General features: G+C 40.3%; 1 protein-coding gene across 1 annotated transcript in view; it reads left to right on the top strand.

Moving 5' to 3' along the window:
• Positions 1-419: 419 nt before the first annotated feature.
• Positions 420-25,717, top strand: part of UTP6 (UTP6 small subunit processome component) — a 29,419-nt gene continuing 4,121 nt past the window's right edge. The window contains exons 1-17 of the mRNA XM_030295373.2: positions 420-617; positions 2,329-2,413; positions 5,606-5,647; positions 6,093-6,185; positions 7,281-7,328; positions 7,768-7,831; positions 9,831-9,949; positions 11,891-11,968; positions 12,721-12,802; positions 13,759-13,840; positions 14,936-15,120; positions 15,803-15,882; positions 16,238-16,315; positions 20,945-21,124; positions 22,796-22,876; positions 22,977-23,086; positions 24,210-24,276. Coding sequence (XP_030151233.1) covers positions 526-617; positions 2,329-2,413; positions 5,606-5,647; positions 6,093-6,185; positions 7,281-7,328; positions 7,768-7,831; positions 9,831-9,949; positions 11,891-11,968; positions 12,721-12,802; positions 13,759-13,840; positions 14,936-15,120; positions 15,803-15,882; positions 16,238-16,315; positions 20,945-21,124; positions 22,796-22,876; positions 22,977-23,086; positions 24,210-24,276 — 1,566 coding nt within the window. The 5' untranslated portion in view covers positions 420-525. The remainder of the gene's footprint in view (positions 618-2,328; positions 2,414-5,605; positions 5,648-6,092; positions 6,186-7,280; positions 7,329-7,767; positions 7,832-9,830; positions 9,950-11,890; positions 11,969-12,720; positions 12,803-13,758; positions 13,841-14,935; positions 15,121-15,802; positions 15,883-16,237; positions 16,316-20,944; positions 21,125-22,795; positions 22,877-22,976; positions 23,087-24,209; positions 24,277-25,717) is intronic.

Here is a 25,717-nt window from a genome sequence, read left to right as displayed (position 1 = left end):
CTAGCCGAAAGCAAAGCTATAGTGTTACGGATATCTGGTCAGTTTCCCTACGCTTTTCATTACTGACTTTTTGAAACGTTTACTATTGGAAAGCGAAGACATGGGACCGCAACAGAATAAAAGGAGACAGTATTCTGCAGAAACGAGTTGCACTCCTTTCAGGTAACCCCTCTAGACACTGGGAGGCGCTCTCTCGAACCCCCGCCCACGTTTAGCCCAGGGCGCGTCTAGCCCCGCCCCCACTCTGGCCCCGCCCCTCCACTCCAGTTCACGTGAATCCTCCCGAGCCGGAGGGGTGCTCCGCGGAAGCCCCACAGTCGGCCTCGCAGAGGTGACAGCCGCCGCAAGGGCCGGAGGGCGGTCTCCGACGGCGGAGGCGGCGGAAGCGGAAAAGGCGGGACCCAGGGCGCACGTTACGTCAGCACGTGCGAACGCTAGGGCTAGGTCTCCGGAATAGATGGTGGCCGCTTCGTGCGCGTGTTGGCGGTCGAGAGGCTCGCCGGTGGGCTGTAGAGTTGTGACCTCATGGCGGAGATAATTCAGGAACGCATAGAAGATCGACTCCCCGAATTGGAACAGCTGGAGCGTATTGGATTGTTCAGTCATGCGGAGATTAAGTGAGAAAGAGCTGAGGAAGTGGAAGAGCTGGGGCGGGCCGAAGGGAGGGGGAGCCTGGGGGGCAGGGATGCCGGGGCACCTAATTGTGTTTATTTTTTTTTTTTTTTAAATTTTTTTTTTTCAACGTTTATTTATTTTTGGGACAGAGAGAGACAGAGCATGAATGGGGGAGGGGCAGAGAGAGAGGGAGACACAGAATCGGAAACAGGCTCCAGGCTCTGAGCCATCAGCCCAGAGCCTGACGCGGGGCTCGAACTCACAGCCCGTGAGATCGTGACCTGGCTGAAGTCGGACGCTCAACCGACTGCGCCACCCAGGCGCCCCGTGTTTATTTTTTGTAATATGGCAGAAGCCCATTTTCAGATTTTGTTGACTCCCAGAATTTCTCATTCGTTGCACGGTGGTCTGTTTGTACTGCTCTAGAGATGCAAACTGCAGTGGGTGCCAAGAGATAAATCTTTCTAGTAAGACTTGAAGATGGGGACCATTTAATTCAATTTCGTATTCTACCCCAGGCTTTAGCCAACAACGTCCGGCACGAGGTTGGCATTCAGTAATTTGTTACAATTAAGCCTAATATTTTTTAGTGGTTTTCTGTGACTGTTGCTGCATTTTACAATGGCTGGGAATGTAGTAATGTGACAATGGGGGCCTTAAAGTAAACCTTTGTTAGTGAAATGCAGCATAGTGTGGACTCAAAAAAATTTTGTTTAATGTTTATTTTTGAGAGAGTAGGGGGAAGGGCAGAGAGAGAGTGGAAGAGGATCCCAAGAGGTTCTGATGCCAGGCTCTAACCCAAGAACCGTGAGATTATGACCTGGGCCAAAATCAAGAGTCCATTGCTTAACTGACTGAGCCACCCAGGTGTTCCAGCAGTGTGGACTCTCAGTGCGTGTTCAGTAAATGTTACTATTACCATTAACTAGAGACAGTAATTGACCTCGTACATCTTGCATTAAATTCTCTTAATATACACATGTTGTGTTTTCTCTTTAGCTAAATACAGTCAATCCTTTCCCATGAGTCCTTTGTACTGTTAATAAACCTTTCTAGATAGAGACAGTAGAGACAATCTAGGTGGTTTTTTTTTTTTTTTTCTAGTTTGAGTGTTGGAAAACTCAGAAGTAAGGAATTTAGAAAAGATACTTGGTTATTATTAAAACCCAAGTGACCAGAATTTGGAGGGAAAGAAATCTTTACTAATACCACATACAAATAATGTAAAGTACTTAACATTATTTGCTTTGCTGGTGGGAATGTCAATGGTCCTGTCAGTTGACTAAGATGATTTTCACGAAAATTTTAAAATACTGGGCGTCTGGGTGGCTTGGTTGAGCATCCGACTTCAGCTCAGGTCATGATCTCATGGTTTGTGAGTTCAAGTTCCGTGTCAGACTGTGCTGACGGCTCAGAGTCAGGAGCCTGCTTCGGATTCTGTGTCTCCCTCTCTGCCCCTCCCCTGCTCACACTCTGTCTCTTTCTCTCATAAATAAACATTTAAAAAAAAATCCTGATACACACACCCTAAGCACACAGAAGTAATCAGGTAAGAGAAAACTTGCTTATGAAGGATAATTTGGGAATTTCAGGTTTTGGAAATGTTTTAATATATATATTATGTTTTAAATATATTAAAATAAACTTAAAACTCCAAAATTATTTAACTTCTGCTTTTTTCAACTGTTATATCTTAAATGGCTTTCTCCTCAGGGCTATCATTAAGAAGGCTTCAGATCTGGAATACAAAATACAGCGAAGAGCTCTTTTTAAGGAAGACTTCATCAATTATGTTCAAGTAAGTGGATAAGTTCACTACTTTTTAGTCCCCTCACAAATTTTAAATCAATTCTAGAATGGTGAGCTTGATTCAGTGTTTTTTGCAGAATTCTAGAATTGATGATTAAACGGGTAATTTTTGAACAGGAATAGAAGTGGTCTGGGAATAACGTTGCCCCACTAAGGCTTTAGTCCTTGGCAAACTGAAATTTTCTTTTTCCTTCTATGGAGTTAGTAGACCAGATACTGCCAAAGATACTGTGTATTAGGATTTAAGCAAGAGAATTGACTTACTATTTCTTGTGGGGAGACATAAAGGAGAGTGAGTTTGATGATGGTAGATGGTTGGAAAGTTAATATTTATGTGTCTGTAAGTCTTTACCTTAGAGGGATACTGCAAATTCTTCAGTACTATAAATGAATGGGAGATTTGAGTGAATCTAAAGTTTACATGCTAGACCAATTTTCAGGTAGAGGAGAATAGCTAATATGTTAGATAACAAAATCTGGACCCAGTGGTAAGATGTAATATTATAAGACTGGAGGTTTTCTGAGTTTAGATTGGAAAAACAACAACAGGTGAACAAATGAGACCTGGCTACGAATCTTGTACTTGGAAGAGGTTTGGGAGCTCATGGTGGATTGCTATGTGTCAACTATACTTCAGGAATAAACTTGGAAAAGGACAAAAGAAAAAAAATAATGGACCATATTAACAAAAGTAGAGTGATGAGTAAGTTAGCTGAGCAAAGAACACTGCAAACAGTAGCCATTCAGAAGATGTTAGTTTGAAAAAAGGTGTTTTGCACTTAACAGACAGTGTCTGGAGCATGTATTAGGCTTGAGACTGCATTTTAAGAAGGACTTTGAAAGGTTAGTTAAAAGACAGCCAGGATGGAAACCTTGTTCTAGGAGGAATCATTGAAAGAATACAAATAGACACGTTTAACCTTAAGGAGACCTGAGAAGTGGCAGATAATTCCACTCTTCAAATATTTGAAGAGGTACCTGTGGATTAGGTTGATTAGCTTTAGAGGCCATAACTGAAATAAGTAAATTAAACACACACACACACACACACACACACTCCCGCACGTACATACTTTCACTCACATCCCCGCCCTGTGCACACAACTGTCACAACCATATAAACTTGCTATAAGATGTAAGTGGCATTTTAAATCAGTGAGGTTCTGGTTGTCCGCATTGAGGAAATAAAATTAGACCCCTCTCATATAATAAGCAAAATGAAAATCCTTCTGAATGGAAAAGGTAAATTTGGGGAAAACTTTGTATCTCTACAAGAAATATGAAAGAATGACTTTGAGTAGGAGAGGTTTTCTTAAATGAGACTATGAAAGCACAATGACAAGAAGATTGATTTGGCCATGTTTAAAATAAACATTTCTATGCAAAAAAGATGCCACAATGTAAAAAGACAAGCCACAAAATGGAGAAAATAATTTCGGTACATAAATATATGTGTACACACACACACACGTAGACACTTTTTTTTTTTTAAGTTTATTTTGAGAGAGAGTGAGAGCAAGTAGGGTAGGGGCAGAGAGGGAGGGGGGAGAGAGAATCCTAAGCAGTCAGTGCAGAGCCCAATGCGAGGCTCAATCTCACAAACCAAGAGATAATGACCTGAGCTGAAATCAATAGTTGGACGCTTAACCGACTGAGCCACCCAGGTGCCCCGCAGCACGTATATTTTGAATCTAGAATATCTAAGGAACTACAGATTCAGAAGAAAATGACAACTATGAAGGATAAAGACAACAAAAATATGAACATGCAGTTCACAAAGGGGAAACACCATTCACTGATCAACTTATGAAAAGAATGTTAGCCTTATTAATTAATTTTTTTTTTTTGTTTATTTTTTGAGAGACCGAGACAGAGCATGAGCAGGGGAGGGGCAGAGAGAGAAGGAGACACAGAATCCCAAGCAGGCTCCAGGCTCCGAGCTGTCAGCACAGAGCCCGATGTGGGGTTTGAACTCACAAACTACGAGATCATGACCTGAGCCAAAGTCGAACACTTAACTGACTGAGCCACCCAGGCACCTGCTCATGCTCGCTCGCTCTCTCTCTCTCTCTCTCTCTCTCTCTCAAAAATAAATAAATATTAAAAAAAAAAAAACACACAAAAAAAGCATTCAAGAAAGCATTATAATAAAGTCCAAAGTTTTGCTTCAGAATGATAGTCAAGATAGTCATTTTTTTCTGGGGAGGGAAAAGAGTGGAATTAGACATGATACATAGGGAATTTCGAAGCAAGTTTAATAAAATGTAGGCTTTGATGTAGCTGTGTAATAGCTGCTTAGGTGTTCTGTGTGCTTGAATATTTCATAAAGCACTTGTAAAATGAAGCATAGAATCTTGTGAAGCCTTAAGTTTTGTGTCTCTAACAGTCTTCAAACTGAGGCTTAGAGAGGAATTGAATAGTAGTGGTTTTTAGAGAATCTTAAGAGGTTTTAAGTGGTCCTTCAGAGGGTAGGGTAGGGAGAACCAATTAGGCACAACTGTGTCTTCCATTTGCTTATGTTAAGCTAACATTTTTGCATGGTTAATTTACTCAAAGTTGGAACATGCTGTTGTAGACTAGAAAGTCTGATATTATGAACCTTATGTCTTTTTTTTTTAAGTTTTTTTTTTTAAAGTTTGTTTATTTATTTAAATAATGTCTATTCCCAACGTGGGGCTTGAACTCATGACCCTGAGATCAAGAGTTATGTGCTCTTCCGACTAAACCAGCCAGGAGCCCCAAATCTTAGAAATATTATGATTTTAGAAACATACTTTCTTTGCATCTAAGATGTTTATATGCTTGCTAACATATGGATTTATGAGTTTTGTAGATGTAAGGTGAATTATCACTGACTTTTAACAGACATTTACTACAAATTATGCTTGATAGCATATTATCTTCTTTTATAGTCCTTTTTTAAAAAAAATTTTTTTTAAAGTAAGCTCTGTGCCCAGCGTGGGGCTTGAAGTCATGACCCAAAGATCAAGAGTTGCATGCTTTACCGGCTGAGCCAGCAAGCTGCCCCAATCTTGTTTTATATTCTTGATTTTTATTTACTTTATGATTTTAACTAAATGCAGTTCCTGTTATAAATTAAGGTTTATAAATTAAAAGGTTATAATTTAAAAGGTTATAAATTTTATTGTTTTCTCTTTTCTTATATGTTTTTCTTCCATAGTATGAAATTAATCTTTTGGAGTTGATTCAGAGAAGAAGAACTGTAAGTAGATATTCTGGAAATTGGAAAAAATATAGATTAGGTAGTGTGGCTCTATAGCTAGAACTTGGGTTTGGGAAGCAGTTGGCACTGATAAATTGTGTGGTGCTGTGTTCATAATGGGTGTTTGTAATCATTTGTTTTCTTTATCAGCACCTTTTTAAAAATATTTATTTAGAGAGAGTGCACGCAAGTGGGAAAGGGCAGAGAGAGAGGGAAAGAGAATCTAAGGAGGCTGCGCACTGTCAGCACAGAGCCTGATGCGAGGCTTGATTTCAACCAACCGTTAGACGATGACCTGAGCGGAAATCGAGAGTCAGACGCCCAACTGACTGGGCCATCTAGGCACCCCTATGAGTACAGTTTAAGATCAAGTAGGAATGTTGTTATGGATAAATGTGATTAAATTGAGGCTTTTTTTTTTTTTTTTTTTAATGTCACCTTTAAGCGCATCGGGTATTCATTTAAGAAGGATGAGATTGAGAATTCTATTGTACACCGGGTACAAGGTGTCTTCCGGCGTGCTTCAGCAAAATGGAAAGTAAGTGATCAGAGCATCTTTAATTGTAAGAGATGTGAAGATATATATTATATGTATTATGTTTCAGTATTCAAATGTATTGTTTGTTCTTGGGTGTCTCAATATTTAACCTAATAATGGTATTATTTGAAACCACTTATCAAACCGTGAAGAAAATTGATCTCATTACCTTATAGTTCTTCTTTGAGGATGGTACTGAAAAAGGTGGATTTGATACATGGTTAAGGATTAGAAATTTGGGATGTATGGATAAATCTCTAAGTGAAGAACACTGAAGACTTGGAGGTGGAAGATAAATGGTTAGAGTAGGGGCAGCACCTCACTAACTTGATGTTCTTCAAGTTGGGCTCTGGGACTGGGAGTACTTTAGATCCTGGGAATGACAAATTTGGGGTTGCTACCCCTGATTGAGACCATTTAAGAACTGCATTGAGCAAGGGGCGCCTAGATGGCTCTGTCTGTTAAGCATAATTCAGGTTATAATCTTGCGGTTTGTGAGTTTGAGCCCCATGTCAGGCTGTGTGCTGATAGCATGGAGCCTGCTTTGAATTCACATTCTCTCTTTCTCTCTCTCCGCCCTTCCCCTGTTCTTCTCTCTCAAAAATAAATAAAATATTTTTAAAAATAAAACAAAGGGCGCCTAGGTGGCTCAGTTGGTTAAATGTTTGACTTCAGCTCAGGTCATGATCTTGCGGTTCGTGAGTTCGAGCCTCACATCAGGCTCTCTGCTATCAGCATGGAGCCTGCTTTGGATCCTCTGTTTCCCGGCCCCCTCCGCCACCGCCCCTCCCCCTCTCCCCCCACCATTAAGTATAAATACACATTAAAGAAATGAAAACAAAACTGCATTGAGCAAATTGGATAGATAACAGATTTTGTCTTGGAGCATGGTAGGTGAGAACGGGTGGCCAGATGGAGTTAACACATTTAAGAGATCTAAGACTTCAGTGAGTAACAGCTTAATAGGCTGAGCAATGTATAATACATTGGCTTTCCTGAAATTTACCTCTCTTTCTAAAAAAAGTTAATTAGTGCAAAAGTGTATTATGTATTAAGTTCAAATTCGAGCAGCTTACTACATTGCTCTTCTTGCAGGATGATGTTCAACTTTGGCTATCCTATATAGTCTTTTGTAAGAAATGGGTGAGTATTGCGCAGTTGTGTCTTGCTTCCTTGTTCTTTTAGTAAGTGCCTTTTAAGCTCTGTGCTTGAGTACTGAACTCCATGTTTTCTCCAAAGTTGTAGGGTTAGTAAATCGGAAAAGACTCCAAGAAGGCTGAACTTCAGTGTAACAACATTTGCATATCTGAAGACTATATAAATGGTTTCTAAGTCAGAAGATGATCTTTGTTGTGTGTATTTATTTAGTAAAGTTAGATTTGTTTAGATACTTAGAATGTTTGCATGTAGTGGTTTAGGTAGAAAAAACTATGAGTGTGTCTATATTTGTTTCTATGTCCCTACAAGAGCATATCTTACCCCATTGGATTTTGAGTTGGTAAGGAAACAGTACAGATCACTTAGAGATGACTAATAATGAGTTCAGTGTATAGGAAGTAGAATTGCTTTTTCTCTCTTACAGGCCACCAAAGCTCAACTTAGCAAGGTATTTTCTGCCATGTTGGCCATTCATTCAAACAAGCCAGGTATGGTGAGATCCTTGTCAGTTCTTCTACCTTTTATGTAGACTCAAGCTATTTTGGCATTTATTTTGCTTCATAAACTTAAAAGAAATTAGTTTGAGAACTTGAGCATAGGTACTAGGCCTCAGCAGTTCTGGTTTCTGAATAGCTGCCTCTTAGTTCATCCCTGTATATTGTGTATCATTTATTGTGTTGAGTATTGTATCTGTGGGTAAGAAGGATTAAATTTCTTTTTTATTTACTTATTGATTTATTTATGTTAAAAAGTGTTTTATTCATTTATTTTTAAAGTATGTTTTACTTTATTTTATTGTTATTTTTAAAAATAGGCTCTGTGTAGGGCGTCTGGTTGGCTCAGTATGTTAAACCTCCAACCTCGACCCAGCTCATGATCTCATGGTTTGTGAGTTCAAGCCCCATATCGATCTCTGCTGTCAGTGTGTAGCCTTTTTGGGATCCTCTGTCTCCCTCTCTCTGCCCCTCTCCTACTTTCTCTCAAAAATAAACATTAAAAGTTTAAAAAAAAGTTCTGCATGCAACATGAGACTTGAACTCATGACCCAGAGATTAAGAGTCACCTGCTCTACTGACTGAGCCAGACTGGCACCCCACTAAGTTTCTTTTTAGATGATGATAAAAGAAACTCTTTGGTCCTTTGAGAGACATTCTATTTGGATGTATTCACATTTAAGGGGCACTTAGAGGGGAAAACTTAAAAACTTAAAGGGGAAAATGTTAACGCAGGTTTTGCAAGAGTGCCTGGCACATATTAGGTACTCATGTTCTGTAAGAGAAAGACTTCTCTTGTGAATACTGTGTGAAATAGCACATAATTTTATAGGGGAGGTACTCCAGTGCCTATTCTCAAGTATTAGGCTCAACCAGGTTCATGCTACACAGGCTAAGATAGGCCACATTTGGCACCAGTTAATTCACCAGAGGCTACAGCATTAGGTGAGAGTCTTTAGTAGAGTACTCTTAGCAATTTGGAGGCCAGTCCTTGGTCCCCAAGATGACAGTTCAGGTGTGAGGGAATGAGACCATGTGAATGGGTAGAGGAACAGCTCTGATTTAGAAGTCCTGTGGATGGGCACAGCTTCCAGGGATCCTAGAAAGGACTGTGCTCGATTTCAGGAGTCACATGCTCAGGAAAGCCCAAAGCAGTCGCGCTCTCTCATTAATAACCCTTCTAGTCCAGACGTGGTTACTAACCATGAGTCATTTTTTACCGAAGGCAGTCTTGTCTGGTAACATAGCTGACTTTTATTAAGTTTCTAGGGAAATAGCTGGAATGTTAACTCGACGTTGATTTCCTGTGTAGAAAGACAAAGGTTTTTGTTTTTAAAGCCTTTATTCCCAACAGGTGTGATAAAAATTTTATTTTTAATGTTGAGCCATTCAAAAGAAATTATAAACTACTTAAATAAAGAAAAAGAGTGAAATATTTTTATTTCATGGATTCTAAGATGCACAATTTCTTCCAGTATTTTTATAGTTCTAAAGTTTATATGTGACTTATAGTGATGTTGATCTTAGATTGACTGAGGCACATAAGTACCCACAGATGTTATCATTTGCCTCTTCGCTTCAGAATATTCTAATTTTTATTTATTTATTTTTATTTTATTTAAAGTTTATTTTGAGAGAGAGAGTACACATAAGCATGCGGGAGGGGCAGAGAGACAGGGAGAGAGAGAATCCCAAGCAGGCTCTGTGCTATCATGGCTTGAACCCATGGACTGTGAGATCATGATCTGAGCTGAAATCAATACTTGGATACTTAACACACTGAGCCACCCAGGTGCCCCAGAATACTCTAATTTTAGGTAAAGCAGCAATACTTTACAAATAACCATTGAAATTCCCTCTCTCCATCCCTTTCCTCTTTTGGGAAGATTAAAAAAAAATTCTTTGAGTATTAAAATTGGAGCATTGATCTTTTTTTTTTAGTCTGACTTGATTGATTTATTGAAATGAAGTCTGATGTTTTTTATTTATATAGCTTTGTGGATTATGGCAGCCAAATGGGAAATGGAAGATCGCTTATCTTCAGAAAGTGCAAGACAACTATTTCTTCGAGCTCTGCGCTTTCATCCAGAGTGCCCAAAACTTTATCAAGAAGTGAGTTGTGTACCTGTAAGGTGAAAGAGTGATGTCTCAGTTTTGGTCCTCTGTAGACTTACATTCTTGATTAAGTTAAAAAGACTTGGATTTGTGGAGGCTAGGGATAAGTAGAGGAGCTGCTGGAAAAGGAGAGCGGCGAAGCTGTTTCTTGGCCAGTATTAGGTGTTGACCATGTGCATCTTCCAGGTTGTTAGTGAGAGATTAGAATTCTTACTGCCCATTATGGTTGGGAGGGGTGGGGAACTGGACCCTACCTATTTTCGTTGTAGGGCCAGGGTTCAGCCATCTTTATACCTTTGTTGTTTTTTCCCTTGCATCTACCTTCCCTACTTCTTATCTTCTTTCTCTCCTTCCTTTCTCTCTCTTTTTCTATCTTCTTCTTTTGGCTTCTCTTCATTTTTCCCCACTTATTCTTATTGTCTCTTTTTTCTTGAGATATATCCCTCCTTCCCCTCTTGCTGGACTTAACGCCTTAGAGGGAGGCACTAGAACAGTGATGGCCAGACTTTCAATTAAGAAAAAAGCAAGTGCTAAAAATGGTGTATTATTAGAAGCTGCCCTTTTTTGAGGTATTTGTCAGGATAAAGGAGAAACTACTGTCTTGTCTTCAATTGAAAATGAAGCCTTATTTGATGGAAAAAGATGTGGGTCTTTTTTTTTTTTTTTAATTTTTTTTTTTTTTTAATGTTTATTTTTGAGAGAGATACAGAGCGCTAGCAGGAGAGGGGTAGAGAGAAAGGGAGACACAGAATCTGAAGCAGGCTCCAGGCTCTGAGCTGTCAGCATAGAACCCAGCGCGGGGCTCGAACTCACGAACCACTAGATCATGACCTGAGCCAAAGTCAGATGCTTAACTGACTGAGCCACCCAGGCACCCCGATTTGGGTCTTTATGCTTGTAGGTTCTGTAGCTGTCCTAACTAGTGATTTTTGGTCTTGTAGTTCTTTAATGATGTTTTATATTGCAGCTCAGCATTTCTTCCCTTGTTTTCATATTCTTTTCGATATCCCTTTGCTACCTGTAGTATTTTGATTGAGAAACAGTAAGTATCACTCCTCCCTGCGTTATAAGGTTATTTTATGGAAGTATTGTTTATGTTTTTTGGAAGTTTTCCTAAATACTCAAACTGGTATTTCCAAAAATAGAAATAGGTTTATTGCTTATTCTTTTTCAAAGTAAATTAGAGGGTGCCTGGGTGGCTCAGTCGGTTTAAGAGTCCACCTTTGGCTTAGGTCATGATCTCACTGCTCGGGAGTTTGAGCCCTGTGTTGGGCTCTGTGCTGACAGCTCAGAGCCTGGAGCCTGCTTCGGATTCTGTGTCTCCCTCTCTCTCTGCCCCTCTCTCGCTCATGCTGTCTCTCTTTCCTTCAAAATATAAATAAACTTTAAGAAATTTATAAAACTTTTTTTTCACATTTATTTATTTTGAGAGAGAATGCAAGTGGGGGAGGGGCAGAGAGAGAGGGGGAGAGAGAATCCCAAGCAGGCTCTGCATTGTCAGCATAGAGCCCAACACAGGGCTCGATCCCACAACTGTGAGATCATGACCTGAGCTGAAATCAAGAGTTAGTCCCTCAACCGACTGAGCCACCCAGGCACCTCTTGATGGTTAATTTTATGAAATTATAATACATATATTAAAATCAGGAAATTGACATTGGTCTAATGTGTGCATATGGTTGGTTCTCTGTCATTTTTTTTTTTATTTTACATGTGTAGATTTGTGTAACCACCACCACAATCAAAATGCAGAGCTATTCTACCATCACAAGGAACTCCCTTCTTGTCAGTGTCATCTAGTTTCATAACAAAAAATATCACGCTATCCCCAGACTTTCACAGATCTGATATTTATGGGTAAAAAATAGCATCTTATGTATTTCTAATTAAAAAAAATATATTTCCAAAGATTTTCAGTTTATAATTTCCCTTGTATAGTACTTTAGGATGGAGCTGATGCATACTGAGAAACTGAGGAAGGAAAAGGAAGAATTTGAAAAAGCCAAAATGGATGTGGTAAGATCCGAACGTGTCATCACACATTAACAATTAATAGTGCTTTGAGCCTTCTTAGGAATAAGAGACAATTTTTTAAATGTATTTTTTATTTAATGCCGGTTTTGAAACTTTGAGATGAATCTAGAGTTTATTTAACTAAACGGGCTTAGTAATAAAAATGGAATTCTGTGCTTTAAAAATACACATTTGGACTGTTTGAAGTAGTCCTCAAAATAATTTATTATTGATGGGTAAATGGTTTCCCTAATACTTTATGGTTTCATTAAATGACATACTAATGGGTTGAAGGAGCTCGAGGAAGGTTGTGAAATGTGTGGTTCCTAGCTTTTTATATAATTTTTTTGGTGACGGTAATTTTAAAGAAAAGTTTTAGAATGTTTGAGCTGAAAAAGGAACTTTGCTATCATCTGTTATTGTGGTTTCCAGCTGTGAACTTTTTTATTCAAATAAAAGTTTACCCAGAAGGGTAAACAAGCCATGTAAAACCTGACCTGCTCTGGTCTAAGTAGAGTCAGGCCTTAAGCCACGTGATCTTGCTATTGCTCTAGGAGCCTGAGAGAACACATTGGGAAGGTCAGTGGTCTTGTTCAAGCTGCACATTTTACAAGTGAGGGAAGTGGCCCAGAGAGAGACGTGGTTTGCCAGAGGTCATATGGCACAGATAGTCTAGGGCTGTTAATTTTTATCCTAGTGCTTTTTCTAGTTACTGGCACTGTCTGTTAAGTTATGTTTACTATAATACTCTTTAGGGGAATCTTGATTATCCTGAAGAAATCCTTAAGGGCGAGTTGGCACGGATTATCTACAAAAATTCTGTGAACATAATTAAAGGTACGTGTTTTGAATATTTATTTATGATGGAAAGTGCAACATTCTATTTATTTATGTTTATTTTGAGAGAGAGAGAATGCAAATATGTGTGGGGAGGGTGTGGCAGAGAGAGAGAGAGAGAGAGAGAGAGAGAGAGAATCTCAACCAGGCTCTGCATTATCCGTGCAGATAGTGCAGAGCCTGACATGGGGCTTGAACTCATGAACTGCAAGATTATGATCTGAGCTGAAGTTTGATGCTTAACTGACTGAGCTACCCAGTCACCCCACAATGTTCTATTTAAAATGAGGAAGACCGGGGCGCCTGGGTGGCTCAGCCGGTTAAGCGACTGACTTCAGCCCAGGTCATGATCTTGTAGTTTGTGAGTTTGAGCTCTGCATCGGGCTCGGTGCTGACAGCTTGGAGCCTGGAGCCCGCCTCAGATTCTGCGTCTCCCACTCTCTCTGCCCCTTCCTCACTTATACTCTGTCTCTTTTTCTCTCTAAAAAATAAGCATTAAAAAATTAAAAGGGAAGAAGACCTTTAGCTAATGTTGAAAATTTGTGTTAGAAATTCTGTTAGAGTGTATATAAAATTCTATGGGAATAGTGTCCTGTTTCTTTCAGAAAACATTGATAGCCCCTTAGGGTATACTTGAACATTTCAGTAAGTTTATCGAGTATTTAATTCACATGGAGAGTTGGAAAGAAATAGGTGATTTAGAACATTTCTTTATGCTTTTAAGATGTTTAGAAGAAAAGAAGTACTTAAGAATACTCTAAAATATCACTAATGACTTTGCTTGTGTAGTGGGGCTATGGGTGATTTTTTTTTGTTTTGTCCTATTTCTCAAATAATACAAAAGAATTAGCTCTAGTACATCAAGAAAGTGGTACTTTCTTGTAGAAGAAAGTGGTTCTTTACAGTAAAATGACACTTGACAGTCTTACTCCCCTTCCCAATTTTTAAAATTTTAGGTGCAGAATTTCACGTGTCACTGCTTACAATTGCACAGCTATTTGACTTTGCCAAAGATCTGCAAAGAGAAATTTATGATGAGTAAGTAAGTTCGTGGAAAGGTGAATATGTCTATTTCCGATCTTGTGGTAAAAGTTTGAGGTTGGGTGTTTAGAAAGAGGGAAAGAAGACACTATGCTAAGTCCTTGGAAGAAAGCAAGGTTTTAGGGCTATTGTATCATAGTAAGTCATAGAAAAGTAAATATCTCTGGAGAACTTGTTTGACTCACTTCTGGGCTTCCCTTGGGAGTTAGTTTGTCTTTACTCCGTGACAAACGTATCGTACAGCTGATATCAAGACGTATATTTCTGCTGTGCTGGTATGTCTTTTGTCCATAGAATGAGAGTGGTCCTCATAAAGGTTTGCAGGTGATTGCTGTAGGTTATTGTATTCTTTAATGTTGGAGCATATTGTTTGAGAATTTTTTGCAGCCTGCCTTGTGGGTACATCACTCTTAGGTAGCACCCCTTACTTTCACAGGAGATAAAACAGAACTTGGCTTGTTTGCCCTTTGGATGCCTTCAGAGCTTTGGTAGAGGTTTAGGTCATGCTTTTTTTTTTTTTTTTTTCTTGCCTCTGTTACAGAAAATCAAGAGCCTAGATATAAGGTTCTCCAGGGCTCGAGGACTGTCTCATCACACATACCTGTTGATTTAACTTTGAGAGCTAACTTGTGAATGAAATCTGAAACATTCTGAAACCTAATAAATGTGCCACAACTCTGATTGATTGACAAAATTTATGCAGTGAGCGTGAAGATCTCTGGAGGGCTTGCTGGGGAATTGTCTCCTGGTAATGGAATTGTTAAAGGGGTGTCCCGAGTGCACTCTTAAATTTTTTTTTTTTTTTTTTTTTTTAACGTTTACTTTTGAGAGACACAGTGTGTAAACAGGGAAGGGACAGAGAAAGGGAGACAGAATCCGAAGCAGGCTCCAGGCTCCAAGCTGTCAGCACAGAGCCCGACACGGGGCTCGAACTCATGAACCGTGAGATCATGACCTGAGCCCAAGTCGGTTGCCCAACCAACTAAGGCACCCAGGTGCCCTTGGGTGCATTTTTAGAGCATTGGGAACTGTCTGTTTGATATTGAGTTAAGTTTCGTGTCATAGGGCTGATGCCAGCGAACTGCTTTTCAGCCTTCAGGCTCTACACACAGATGACCCTCTCACTTGGGATTATGTGGCACGGCGAGAATTAGAGATAGAGTCACAGCCAGGAGGAGAGCAGCCTGCGACAAAACAAGCCAGAGCAGTGGAGGTGGGCCGGAAGGAGGAGAGGTGCTGTGCTGTGTATGAAGAGGCGGTGAAGACTCTCCCTACAGGTGAACTTCACCAAACCTTGGGGTGGTGTCGAAGTTAGTATTCACGAATGGGAAGCCGAAGCTTCTGTTCCCATTACCAACGTCAGTTTCAGGATTCTCTCTGTGCTAGTTTACAGTGTGCCTGCCTTTCCAACTTGTTCTGTGGTGGTCAAAGATGGAGCTTTGATGACCTTCCTCGATAGTAGTAATGGTATCCGTTTGGGGGAAATGGTACATAGGAAATGATAATTCAGAAGATTGTCATTCTCTAATTCTCTTTTCATACAGACTTGCTTCCAAATTTTATATATTGGAGTGTTAATGTTTAGTTTTTGAGAGAGCGTGAGCAGGGAAGGAAGGGGCAGAGAGAGGGAGACACAGAATCTGAAGCAGGCTCCAGGCTCTGAGCTGTCAGCGCAGAGCCCGACGCGGGGCTTGAACTCAAACCAGCCATGAGATCATGACCTGAGCTGAAGTTGAACGCCTAACCGACTGAGCCACACAGGCTGCCCTTTACTTTTTATAGTTAAGTCATTACTCAGTATTTGAGATGTTTGATTAGCTGTAATCAGAATAACTAGTTTTTTCCACCGGACTAGCTTAAACCCTTTTTCAGAGGAATTTTCCCTTCAAAGGAAAGATGTATGATGACTGTTAAATGGAGAGAACTAGTGATGTGATCCGCATAATCTGACTTTTCCAGAGGCCATGTGGAAGTGTTACATCACGTTCTGCTTGGAAAGATTCACCAAGAAGACAAGCAGTCAGTTCCTCAGAGAGAAGGTGTGGACCTACGTTACATGGTTATAGTGGCTGACTAGAAAGTGACTGTTTTCTGTAAAAAGAGCAGACATGTGGCTCCTTTGGGGCCTGGGACAGCTTCCAAGAACTTAACCTAAGCTCTTTCCCCTTGTGGTTGACCTGTCATTCTGAAGGTCTGAGCCTGCTGTATCCTTTTTCTGGCCACCTGATTAAGAAGCACCCTGTTACTGGGCTGTGTTTGGTGTGGCTGTTTAGCTGGTCTAATCATGAGGGAAACTACCTCAAGTTCCTTTTCTTGGTTGCACTTGTTTCTGTCAGAGGCCACAGACCCCTGTGGGGATGTTTGTAACGAACTGAGAGATTTTTCTGATTTCAGAGGCTGGAAAGAACCATGATGGCGTTCAGGAAGGCACATGAACTCAGACTTCTACCGGAATTTCAGTACAAGCAGTGGGTAAGGGCACATTCACTGCCAGTAACACGTACTTGATTCCAGTTGGCTCATGATGGTGTCATGTGTTTTAATATATTGTTATGTGTTATGTGACTAAACCCATTTGGATGTTTGGTATGGAAGATGAGTGACATTACATTTGACTCTCGGTATTTGGTATATGCCAGAAATGAAATCTGTACAGTAAAGAAAGGAATGTTACGTGGTGGAAAATAGCCAGAACAGGGAGTCGCAACTTGGGTTTGTTTTGGTTACCCATACATCTTGTCCTGAACATCCCTTTCCTGAATATATGCCTAGCCCAGATTAAGCATTGGTACAATAAAAATAAAGAGAGATTAGATGTGTTCCTGTGTTTCAGAAGCTGACATTCTAGTAAGAAACCTGTTAACCCAGGCCTACTTTCTGGGGTGGGTGAGGATTGCTATGGAGACCAGGATAATGCGCTGAAGTATTTCTACATTGGGTTTTGTCACTTACTAGCTAGATAACTTGGGCAAACCACTTAACTTTTCTGAGTTTGTTTACTTGATTTTAAAACAGTGTTAGTGAGGAGCATCTGGGTGATTCAGTCAGTTGGGTGTCCGATTCTTGATTTCGGCTCAGGTCATGGTCCCAGGGTTGTGAGATCAAGCCTGGCCTTGGGTTCCGTGCTGAGCATGTAGCCTGCTTAAGATTGCCTCTCTCTCCCTCTCCCTCTTTCTTGCGTGCATTGTGTGTATGTGTGTTCTCTCTCTCTCTAAAATTAAAAAAAAAAATAGTGATCCTTGTTTTTGGCAGCTCACAAAGTTGTTAACTTACACAAAAATGTTCGTACGTTAACATTTAAAAAATACTTTTTAAGAGTTTATTTTTGTTTTTGAAAAAGATACAAAGGGCAAACGGGGGAGGGGCAGAGAGAGGAGGAGACAGAATCCCAAGCAGGCTCTGCACTGTCAGCACAGAACCTGATGTGCGGGGTTCGAACTCACCAACCCTTGAGATCATGACCTGAGCCAAAATCAGGAGTCGGATGCTTAACCGACTAGGCTACCCAGGCAACCCTTAAAAATACTTTTTAAATGTTTATTTATTTTGAGAGAGAGTGAGAGAGAATGTGGGGGCAGACATGGAGGAGGGGTAGAGAGAGGGATAGAGAGAACCTCAAGCAGGTTCCATGCTGTTAGCACAGAGCCTGACGGTGGGCTTGATCTCATGAATTGTGAGATCATGACCTGAGTCGAAATCAAGAGCCTGATGCTCAACCAACTGAGCCACGTAGGTGCCCCCAAAATACTTTTTATTTATTTTTTATTATTTATTTATTTATTTATTTGTTTATTTATTTATTTATTTTTTAATTTACATCCAAGTTAGCATATGGTGCAATAATGATTTCAGGACTAGAATCCAGTGATTGATTCATCCCCTATGTATGACACCCAGCGCTGATGCCAACAAGTGTCTTCCTCAGTGCCCCCTTTCTCATGTAGCCATCCTCCCACCCACAACCCCTCCAGCAACCCTCAGTTTGTTCTTTGTATTTAAGCATCTCTTAAGTTTTGTCCCCTTCCTGTTTTTATATTATTTTTTCTTCTCTTCCCCCGTGTTCATCTGTTTTATATCTTAAATCCCACATATGGGTGAAGTCATATGGTATTTGTCTTTCTCTGACTAATTTTGCTTTGCATAATACTCTCTAGTTCCATCCATGTTGTTGCAAATGGCAAGATTTCATTCTTTTTGATCACTGAGTAATACTCCATTGTGTATGTGTGTCTGTGTGTGTGTGTATATACATATATGCATACATACATACATACATATGTACACACATACATTTCTTTATCTATTCATCCATCGGTAGACATTTGGGCTCTTTCCATACTTTGGTTATTGTTTTTTTTTTTTTTTTATTTTTTTTATTTTTTTCATACTTTGGTTATTGTTGACAGTGCTGCTATAAACATTGGGGTGCGTGTGTCCCTTCGAAACAGCACATCTGTGTCCTTTGAATAAATACCTAGTAGTGCAGTTGCTGGGTCGTAGGGTAGTTCTATTTTTAATTTTTTGAAGAACCTCCTTACTGTTTTCCAGAGAGGCTGCACCAGTTTGCATTCCCACCAACAATGCAAAAGAGATCCTCTTTCTCCGCATCCTCGCCAACATCTGTTGTTGCCTGAGTTGTTAATGTTAGCCATTCTGACAGGTGTCAGGTGGTAGCTCATTATGGTTTTGATTTGTATTTTCCTGATGCTGAGTAATGTTGAGCATTTTTTCGTGTGTCTTGGCCATCTGGATGTCTTTTGAAAAGTGTCTATTCATGTCTTTTGCCCATTTCTTCACTGGATTGTTTTTTTGGGTGTTGAGTTTGATAAGTTCTTTATAGATTTTGGATACTGACTCTATCTGATATGTCATTTGCAAATAACTTCTCTCATTCCATTGATTGCCTTTTAATTTTGCTGATTGTTTCCTTCGCTGTGCAGAGAAGCTTTTTATCTTGATGAGGTCCTAGTAGTTCATTTTAGAAAATACTTTTTCTGTATAGCTAGGTAATGCATAAACTATATGCTAGCCTGCTGTGCTATACCATGAGTGAGGTACTGTTTTCCCATTATGACATCTGGGAAAAATCCCAGGCTTGGATGAGTTCAGCTGCTCCTGTTTGAGCTGTTGAATGCTGGCAAGATAGTCACACCCTGTAAATTTAGAGGGGCCTTGGCAGCCCTGCTCTCTTTCCATTATTGCTATCTTGTCATCACCACTCTGGCTATTTCAGACATCCTCTCCTTCCCAGATCTCTGATGCTGCCCTTCCTGAGCTTACGACTTCATCACTCTGGTGACTTTGCCTTTAATGAGAGTTCCTCAGTATACTGCCTCTAAACTTAAAATGCTTAGCTGATTTCTGCATCCATTGTTTTCCCAGATTATTCTCTGCAAAATGATCTTCTAAAATTGATGATCAAATTATTCTGTGGCTTCCCATGGTCTTTGGATAAAGCTTGTCAGTGTCCCTAATATGGCCTTGGCCTCACCTGCTAGTTCTCCAGTATACATTCCACTCCTCCGGCCATGTTGAACTTGGATTTCCTTTTGTATCCAAGCTCTCTCTTCAGGTCAGCCTCGTGTGCATGCCAGTTGGGAGAGCCTTCTCTCACAAATCCCTCTTCTTAATCCTTAGCATAAATGGTGTTTCCTGTCTTATCACTGCCATAGATGGGTGCTCCTGCTTTTTACTCTTACAGCATATGATTCTTTTTCTGTCATGGCAGGTATCAAACTGTGCCTGTTAGAGGCTCTGGGGGTGGTAGAGAACATACCTGATTTCCTGATAATTGAATCTAGCATATATAGTGTGCAATAAAAATGCTTGCCAAATGAGCAGATTACATGCTGCCTTTTATTTGCTCTTCCACAGTTTTAAAAATTGAATTGGTTTTAAGTTTCTTCCCCCCCTGTTAAAATAGTTAAAATAAGCATTTTGAACACATATGATTTCCTTCTGTTTATTTGCTTGTTCAGTAATTTTTTTTTTAAGTTTATTTATTTTGAGAGAGACAAAGACAGCATGAGTGAGGGAGGGGCTGAGAGAGAGGGAGAGAGAATCCCAAGCAGGCTCCTCGCTGTCAGCACAGAGCCCAGTGTGGGCTCGAACCCACTTAACCGCGAGATCACAACCTGAGCTGAAACAGAGTTGGACACACACCCCTGAGCCACCCAGGTGCCCCATATTTGTTAAAATAACATTTCCAAGTTTAAGACAGGAGTACTTCCATGAATGTTACATAGTGGCAAATATATTTCAGAAAAATTGTGTTAGTTTATTGTGTGTCCAACTCCATTTGAATGAATAAGCTGAGCCACTCAGGCACCCCTCACAAATACTGGTTTTGTCTCCTGATTGTTATATTCTGTTTTCGTGGGTGTGGGGTTTATTACAGTGAACTATATTATTGAAAGTTTTACTTTTTTTTTTTTAATTAAAAAAAAAAAATTATTTTTACATAATCCTTACACCCACTGTGGAGCTTGAACTGACAATCCCAAGACTGAGTTGTAAGCTCCACTGACTAAGCCAACCAGGTGCCCCTAAAAACTTAACTTTCAGTCTAAGTTATTTAGACCCTCTACTTTCAACATCGTCTCTGTTTTTTGGTAGCCATTAGGAATAAGAGCAGGCAATGAAAGGAATTTCAGATTGTTCACTTTATCCCCTTTTGGCAGTAATGGTAAAAGGCTTAGTGGAAATGCTGTGGAAATTATCGCCTTCAGTGAGATCTAGCTTTGGGGCCCCTGGGTGGCTCAGTCAGTTATGAGCCATGATCTCATGGTTTGTGAGTTCGAGCCCCAAGTTGGGCTCTGCACTTACAGCACGGAGCCTGCTTGGGATTCTCTGTCTCTCTCTCTGTCTCTCTCTTTCTCTCTCTGTCTCTCTCTTTCTCTTTCTGTCTCTCTCTTTCTCTCTCTCTCTCTCTCTCTCTGTCTCTCTCTCTCTCTCTCTCTCTCTCTTTCCCCTCTGCCCCTCCGTAGCTCATGCTGTATTTCTCTCTCTCTCTCAAAATAAATAAGCTTAAATTATGTTTAAAAAAAAAATGAGATTTAGCTTTCTGCAGTTAATTTTCCAGTAATCCTTTGTCTTCTCTAGATTGAGTTGTTGCTGCATCACAACTTCTTGAAGGAAGCTTTGGAGGTGGCAGTAGCCGGGACTGAATCGTTCAGAGACTCTGTAACGATGTGGCAGATGAAGCTGCAGGTGCTGATTGACTCCGAGAGCCCCGATGTAGCTGTGCTTTTTGAAGAAGCTTTTGCACACCTGAAAGCCCAGGTCTGTGAACTGGGTCCCTTGTACTTCCTCCTGTTTGGGAAACCTTTTGAGACTCGAGGCAGAGATCCTTTGTAGTGTTGCGTGCCTGACGACGGCTGGCTCCAGAGTGCATTTGTGCCTGGGGGTCAGGGGTCAGGCGTGGAAGGGTTTACTTTGATTTACTAGCCTATTTCTAATTCACTATTTGAAAAATGACTAAATCATATGAAAGTCTTCTGTTTTGATATCTTACAAGTGAGAAATATTAATAGAGAATTATTTTCACTTGCTTCCAAAGATGAACTTAAGCCTGATTTTTATTTTTTTATTTTTAAGCCTAATTAAAAAAAAAATTTTTTTTTACTCTTTATTTTTGAGAGAGACAGAGACAGAGACAGAAATAGCGTGAGTGAGGGGAGGAACAGAGAGAGAGACACAGAATCCGAAGCAGGCTCCAGTCTCTGAGCTGTCAGCACAGAGCCTGACGCGGGGCTTGAACTCATCTCAAGATCATGACCAGAGCCAAAGTTGGATGCTTAACCACCTGAGCCATCCGGACGCCCTTAAGCCTGATCTTTAAACACACACACTTTTTTAACGTTTATTCATTTTTGAGAAAGAATGTGCGCACGGGAGGGGCAGAGAGAAGTGGGGAGACAGTATCTGAAGCAGGCCCTGCACTGAAAGCAGAGAGCCCAATGCAGGGCTCAAACTCATGAAACCTGAGCCGAAGTTGGATGCTTAACTGACTGAGCCACCCAGGTGCCCCTAAACACACATATATTCCTAAACCTTAAAGCTTTGCAGTGAATCTTTTTTTGTTTGTTTTTAAAGATTTTATTTTTAAGTCATCTCTACACCCAACATGGGGCTCCAACTTAAAACCCTGATATCAAGAGTTGCACGCTCCACTGACTGAGCCAGCCAGGTCCTTTTATATTAACAGGCCCTTTTGCACTTGTGTGGCTTAGTTGGTTAAGCAGCCAACTTCAGCTCAGGTCATGATCTCATGGTTTGTGAGTTCGAGCCCCATGTTGGGCTCTCTGCTGACAACTCAGAGTCTGGAGCCTGCTTCGGATTTTGTGCCTCTGTCTCTGCCCCCTCCCCCATTTATGCTCTCTCTGTCTCAAAAATAAATAAATGTTAAAAAAATTTGAAAAACAAATATATTAGCAGGCCCTTTTATGTTAGTAGGAGAAAAGTGTTCTGGAAGTAAAAGTGGGAAAGTAAAAGTGGGAAAAATTCTTAATTATTTTACTGCTCATTGGTGTGTGTTTCTGAGACATGAATGAAGATGAGATTGTTGAGCCTGGATTGGGTAGTACTTGTGTGGTGGGTCCCCAGACAGCAGAGATGTGACCTGGGTAGCTGTGGGTCTGACCAGCTATGGACTCTTCATTGCTTAGTTCAGAGATGCCTGAGGATAGCTGTAGGCAGTGCTGTCCGGCAGAAGGGAGCCAGCTCTGATAGGAGAGAGCTGCTTTGGGGGTCTTGGTCACAAGTCTGTGTGTGCTCTGGCCGCTCATTCCTACTGGGCACTGAGTATTTGGTCACAGCGAGGACAGACTGGGAGTGCATCCATATTTTACATATTGGTTATCTTAGCAGGACCCTGTCTCTGTGGTGACTAGTTTTCAGAGCACAATGCTAGGCCATCATTTTCTAACTTTTTGTTTTTCTTTTTGTGACCAGATTTGTCTACCATTGTGGATTTCTTGGGCAGAGTGGAGCGAAGGTGCCAAAAGCCAAGAAGACACTGAAGCCATTTTTAAGGTCTAGGCCCCATGTTGTGAGTCTTGTGGTGGGCAGAGAAAATATGCTTTGATATTTATAAATTTCCTCATGCAGTTTGTCTTTTTTTTTTAAATTGTAGAAAGCTCTCTCAGCTGTCAAAGGTGCCGACTCCGTCACTCTGAAGGATAAGTACCTGGACTGGGCTTACCGAAGCGGTGGCTACAAAAAGGCCAGAGCTGTGTTTAAAAGGTACTCTTAGGGGCGCTTGGCTGGCTTAGTCAGTAGAACGTGTGACTCTTGATCTCGGGCTTGTGAGTTTGAGCCCCATGTTAGGTGTAGAGGTTACTTAAAAAAATAACACTCATATTTTTTTATTGCTGTTATTCGTCTCTCCACCCCATACTCAGCCCCTCACACCCAGATTGTGTGTGTATGGCAAATAGTATCTGAGGAAGTAATCCAAGAGACTTTCAAAAAGTCTTTCTTTTTTTTTTTTTAAATGGTTATTTAGTTTTGAGAGAGACAGGGACAGAGCATGAGCAGGGGAGAGGCAGAGAGAGAAGGAGACACAGAATCCGAAGCAGGCTCCAGGCTCTGAGGTGTCAGCACAGAGCCTGACATGGGGCTTGAACTCGCGAACCGTGAGATCATGACCTGAGCCAAAGTCAGACGCTTAACCAACTGAGCTACCCAGGTGCCCCAAGTCTTTCTTTTTTTGAACAATAAAAGCAGTTCATGCCTATTGTGGAAAATTTTAAAAAAGCAGTTCATGCCTATTGTGGAAAATTTAAAAAAAAGGGTGATAACTAATAACTCATTGTAATCCCATCATCAAGAGAAAAAACACATGGTTAATATATTCTTTAAAGATTTTGTTTTCACTTATTTGAGATTATACTATAATTACATTTTGTTGGTGAACATTGCACTGGCCTTTTCAGTAACAATTCTGCATGAACATCTTTTATTAAACATAGTTATGTATATACTGCTCTGTCGATGCACCATAATTTATTTGGCTTTAGTGAACATTTCTGTACAAATATTATTTGTCCATGTTGGAAATTATTTCCTTAGAATATATTGTTAGAAGTGGAATTATCGGTCATCTTCAGAAAAGACTTGAGATGTGGCAGAGGGAACTTTAAACTGTAAAAGTGTGGAAGAAGACAACAGGAAAAACTGGATAAGTCATTGGACACTGGTGTTATTGAGTGACCGGTGGTCAAGTCCAGGCCTTGCCCTGCGTCGTGGCCAGGTCTTTATTAAACCATGTGTTGTGGAGGTGCAGGCATATGTATTTATTAGATTCATGGGATGTAAGAGGCTTTGTGTCTTTGTGGAAGGTAACAGTTTTCTCCCTTTATTTTAGTTTGCAGGAAAGCCGTCCATTTTCAGTTGATTTTTTCAGGAAAATAATCCAGTTTGAAAAGGAGCAAGTAAGTGTGCTGTCAGTGTGTTCCTTGTCTGGGCAAATGAATTAATGGTTACCAATCTCTGGCAGCATTTCATCATTTAAAAAGCTCTTCTTATGTACATGGTGCACATTTCTGGTCTCTTCATCTAACCATTTTTCAGAGAGATGGCTAAGGAATGGTAAGGAAAGAAGACAAAGTACATGTCTGGAAAGTGGAAAGCTCAGCTGTTACCTCATACAGGAAACTCTCCCTGCCGGGTTGGGAGGTGCTGTTTCCTCCCATCCGAGCATCCCATTTGTCTCTTGTATTGGGTTATGAGGTAGATAGTAGGCACTCAGCAACTGTTGCTGGTGGGTTTTTTTTTAAGTTTTATTTATTTATTTTTTTTGAGAGAGAAAGAGCATGTGCATGTGTGAGCGAGGGAGGGACAAGAGAGGGAGAGAGAAAATCCTAAGTAGGTTCTATGCTGCTAGTGCGGAGCCGGATGCGGGGCTTGAACCCATGAACCGTGAGATAATGACCTTAAGCCAAAACCAAGAGTCAGATGCTCAACCAACTGAGCCATGCAGGTGCCCCTGTTTCAGGTGGTTTTAACTGAACTTGTAAGTAAGGAAAATTACAAGAAAGTCTCAGTTTAAAAAATAATATAGGAAGGGGTGCCTGGGTAGCTCAGTTGGTTAAGCAGCCAACTTCAGCTCAGGTCATGATCTCGCAGTCCGTGAGTTTGAGCCCTGCATCAGGCTCTGTGCTGATAGCTCGGAGACTGAGCCTGCTTCCGATTCTGTGTCTCCCTCTCTCTCTCTGCTCCTCCCCTGCTTGTGCTCTATCTCTTTCTGTCTCTCAAAAATAAATAAATGTTAAAAAAAATTTAAAAAAATAATATAGGAAAATCCAAATGTGTCTGTAATTCTGTCACAATAATGCAGCCAACCATATTTAATTTTAATTGTTTAACTTTTTTGTTTACACATATACACATAAGATTTTTTTCATACAAGAATTATTTCTGACATCTGTGCCATGTGGAGGTTCTTTCTTCTTCTTTTTCTTTTTTCAATATTATTTTGTAAACACATTTCCTGTGTTTTCACATGGTTATCATTTTTAATGGTTGTAGTATTATTCTTAAACCTGTAGTTTTCTTAACCAGTCCATTACATACAGGTTGTTTCCAGATTTTTGATAATGAAAATAAGAGTGATGTAAGCATTTTGTTTATACAGCTTTTTTTTCCCTTTATTCTTTTGAATAATAATTCAGGTTCTTGAGATAAATTTCTGGGACTGGAGATAATAGTTTTTTTATGGCTCTTTGTATACTGCAAGATGGTCCTCCCAAAGAAGTACATTTTTTAAATTTGTTTCTTTAATTTTTTTTATGTTTTTATTTTATTTTTGAGAGAGAGAGAGATAGAGTGCAAGTGGGGAGGAGCAAAGAGAGCATAATAATAACCAGGCTTCAG

The sequence above is a fragment of the Lynx canadensis genome, chromosome E1, assembly GCF_007474595.2.
Source record: "Lynx canadensis isolate LIC74 chromosome E1, mLynCan4.pri.v2, whole genome shotgun sequence".
Lineage (NCBI taxonomy): Eukaryota > Metazoa > Chordata > Mammalia > Carnivora > Felidae > Lynx > Lynx canadensis.
Note: the sequence above shows the minus strand (reverse complement) of the source record. Positions and strands in the feature narration are given on the sequence as shown.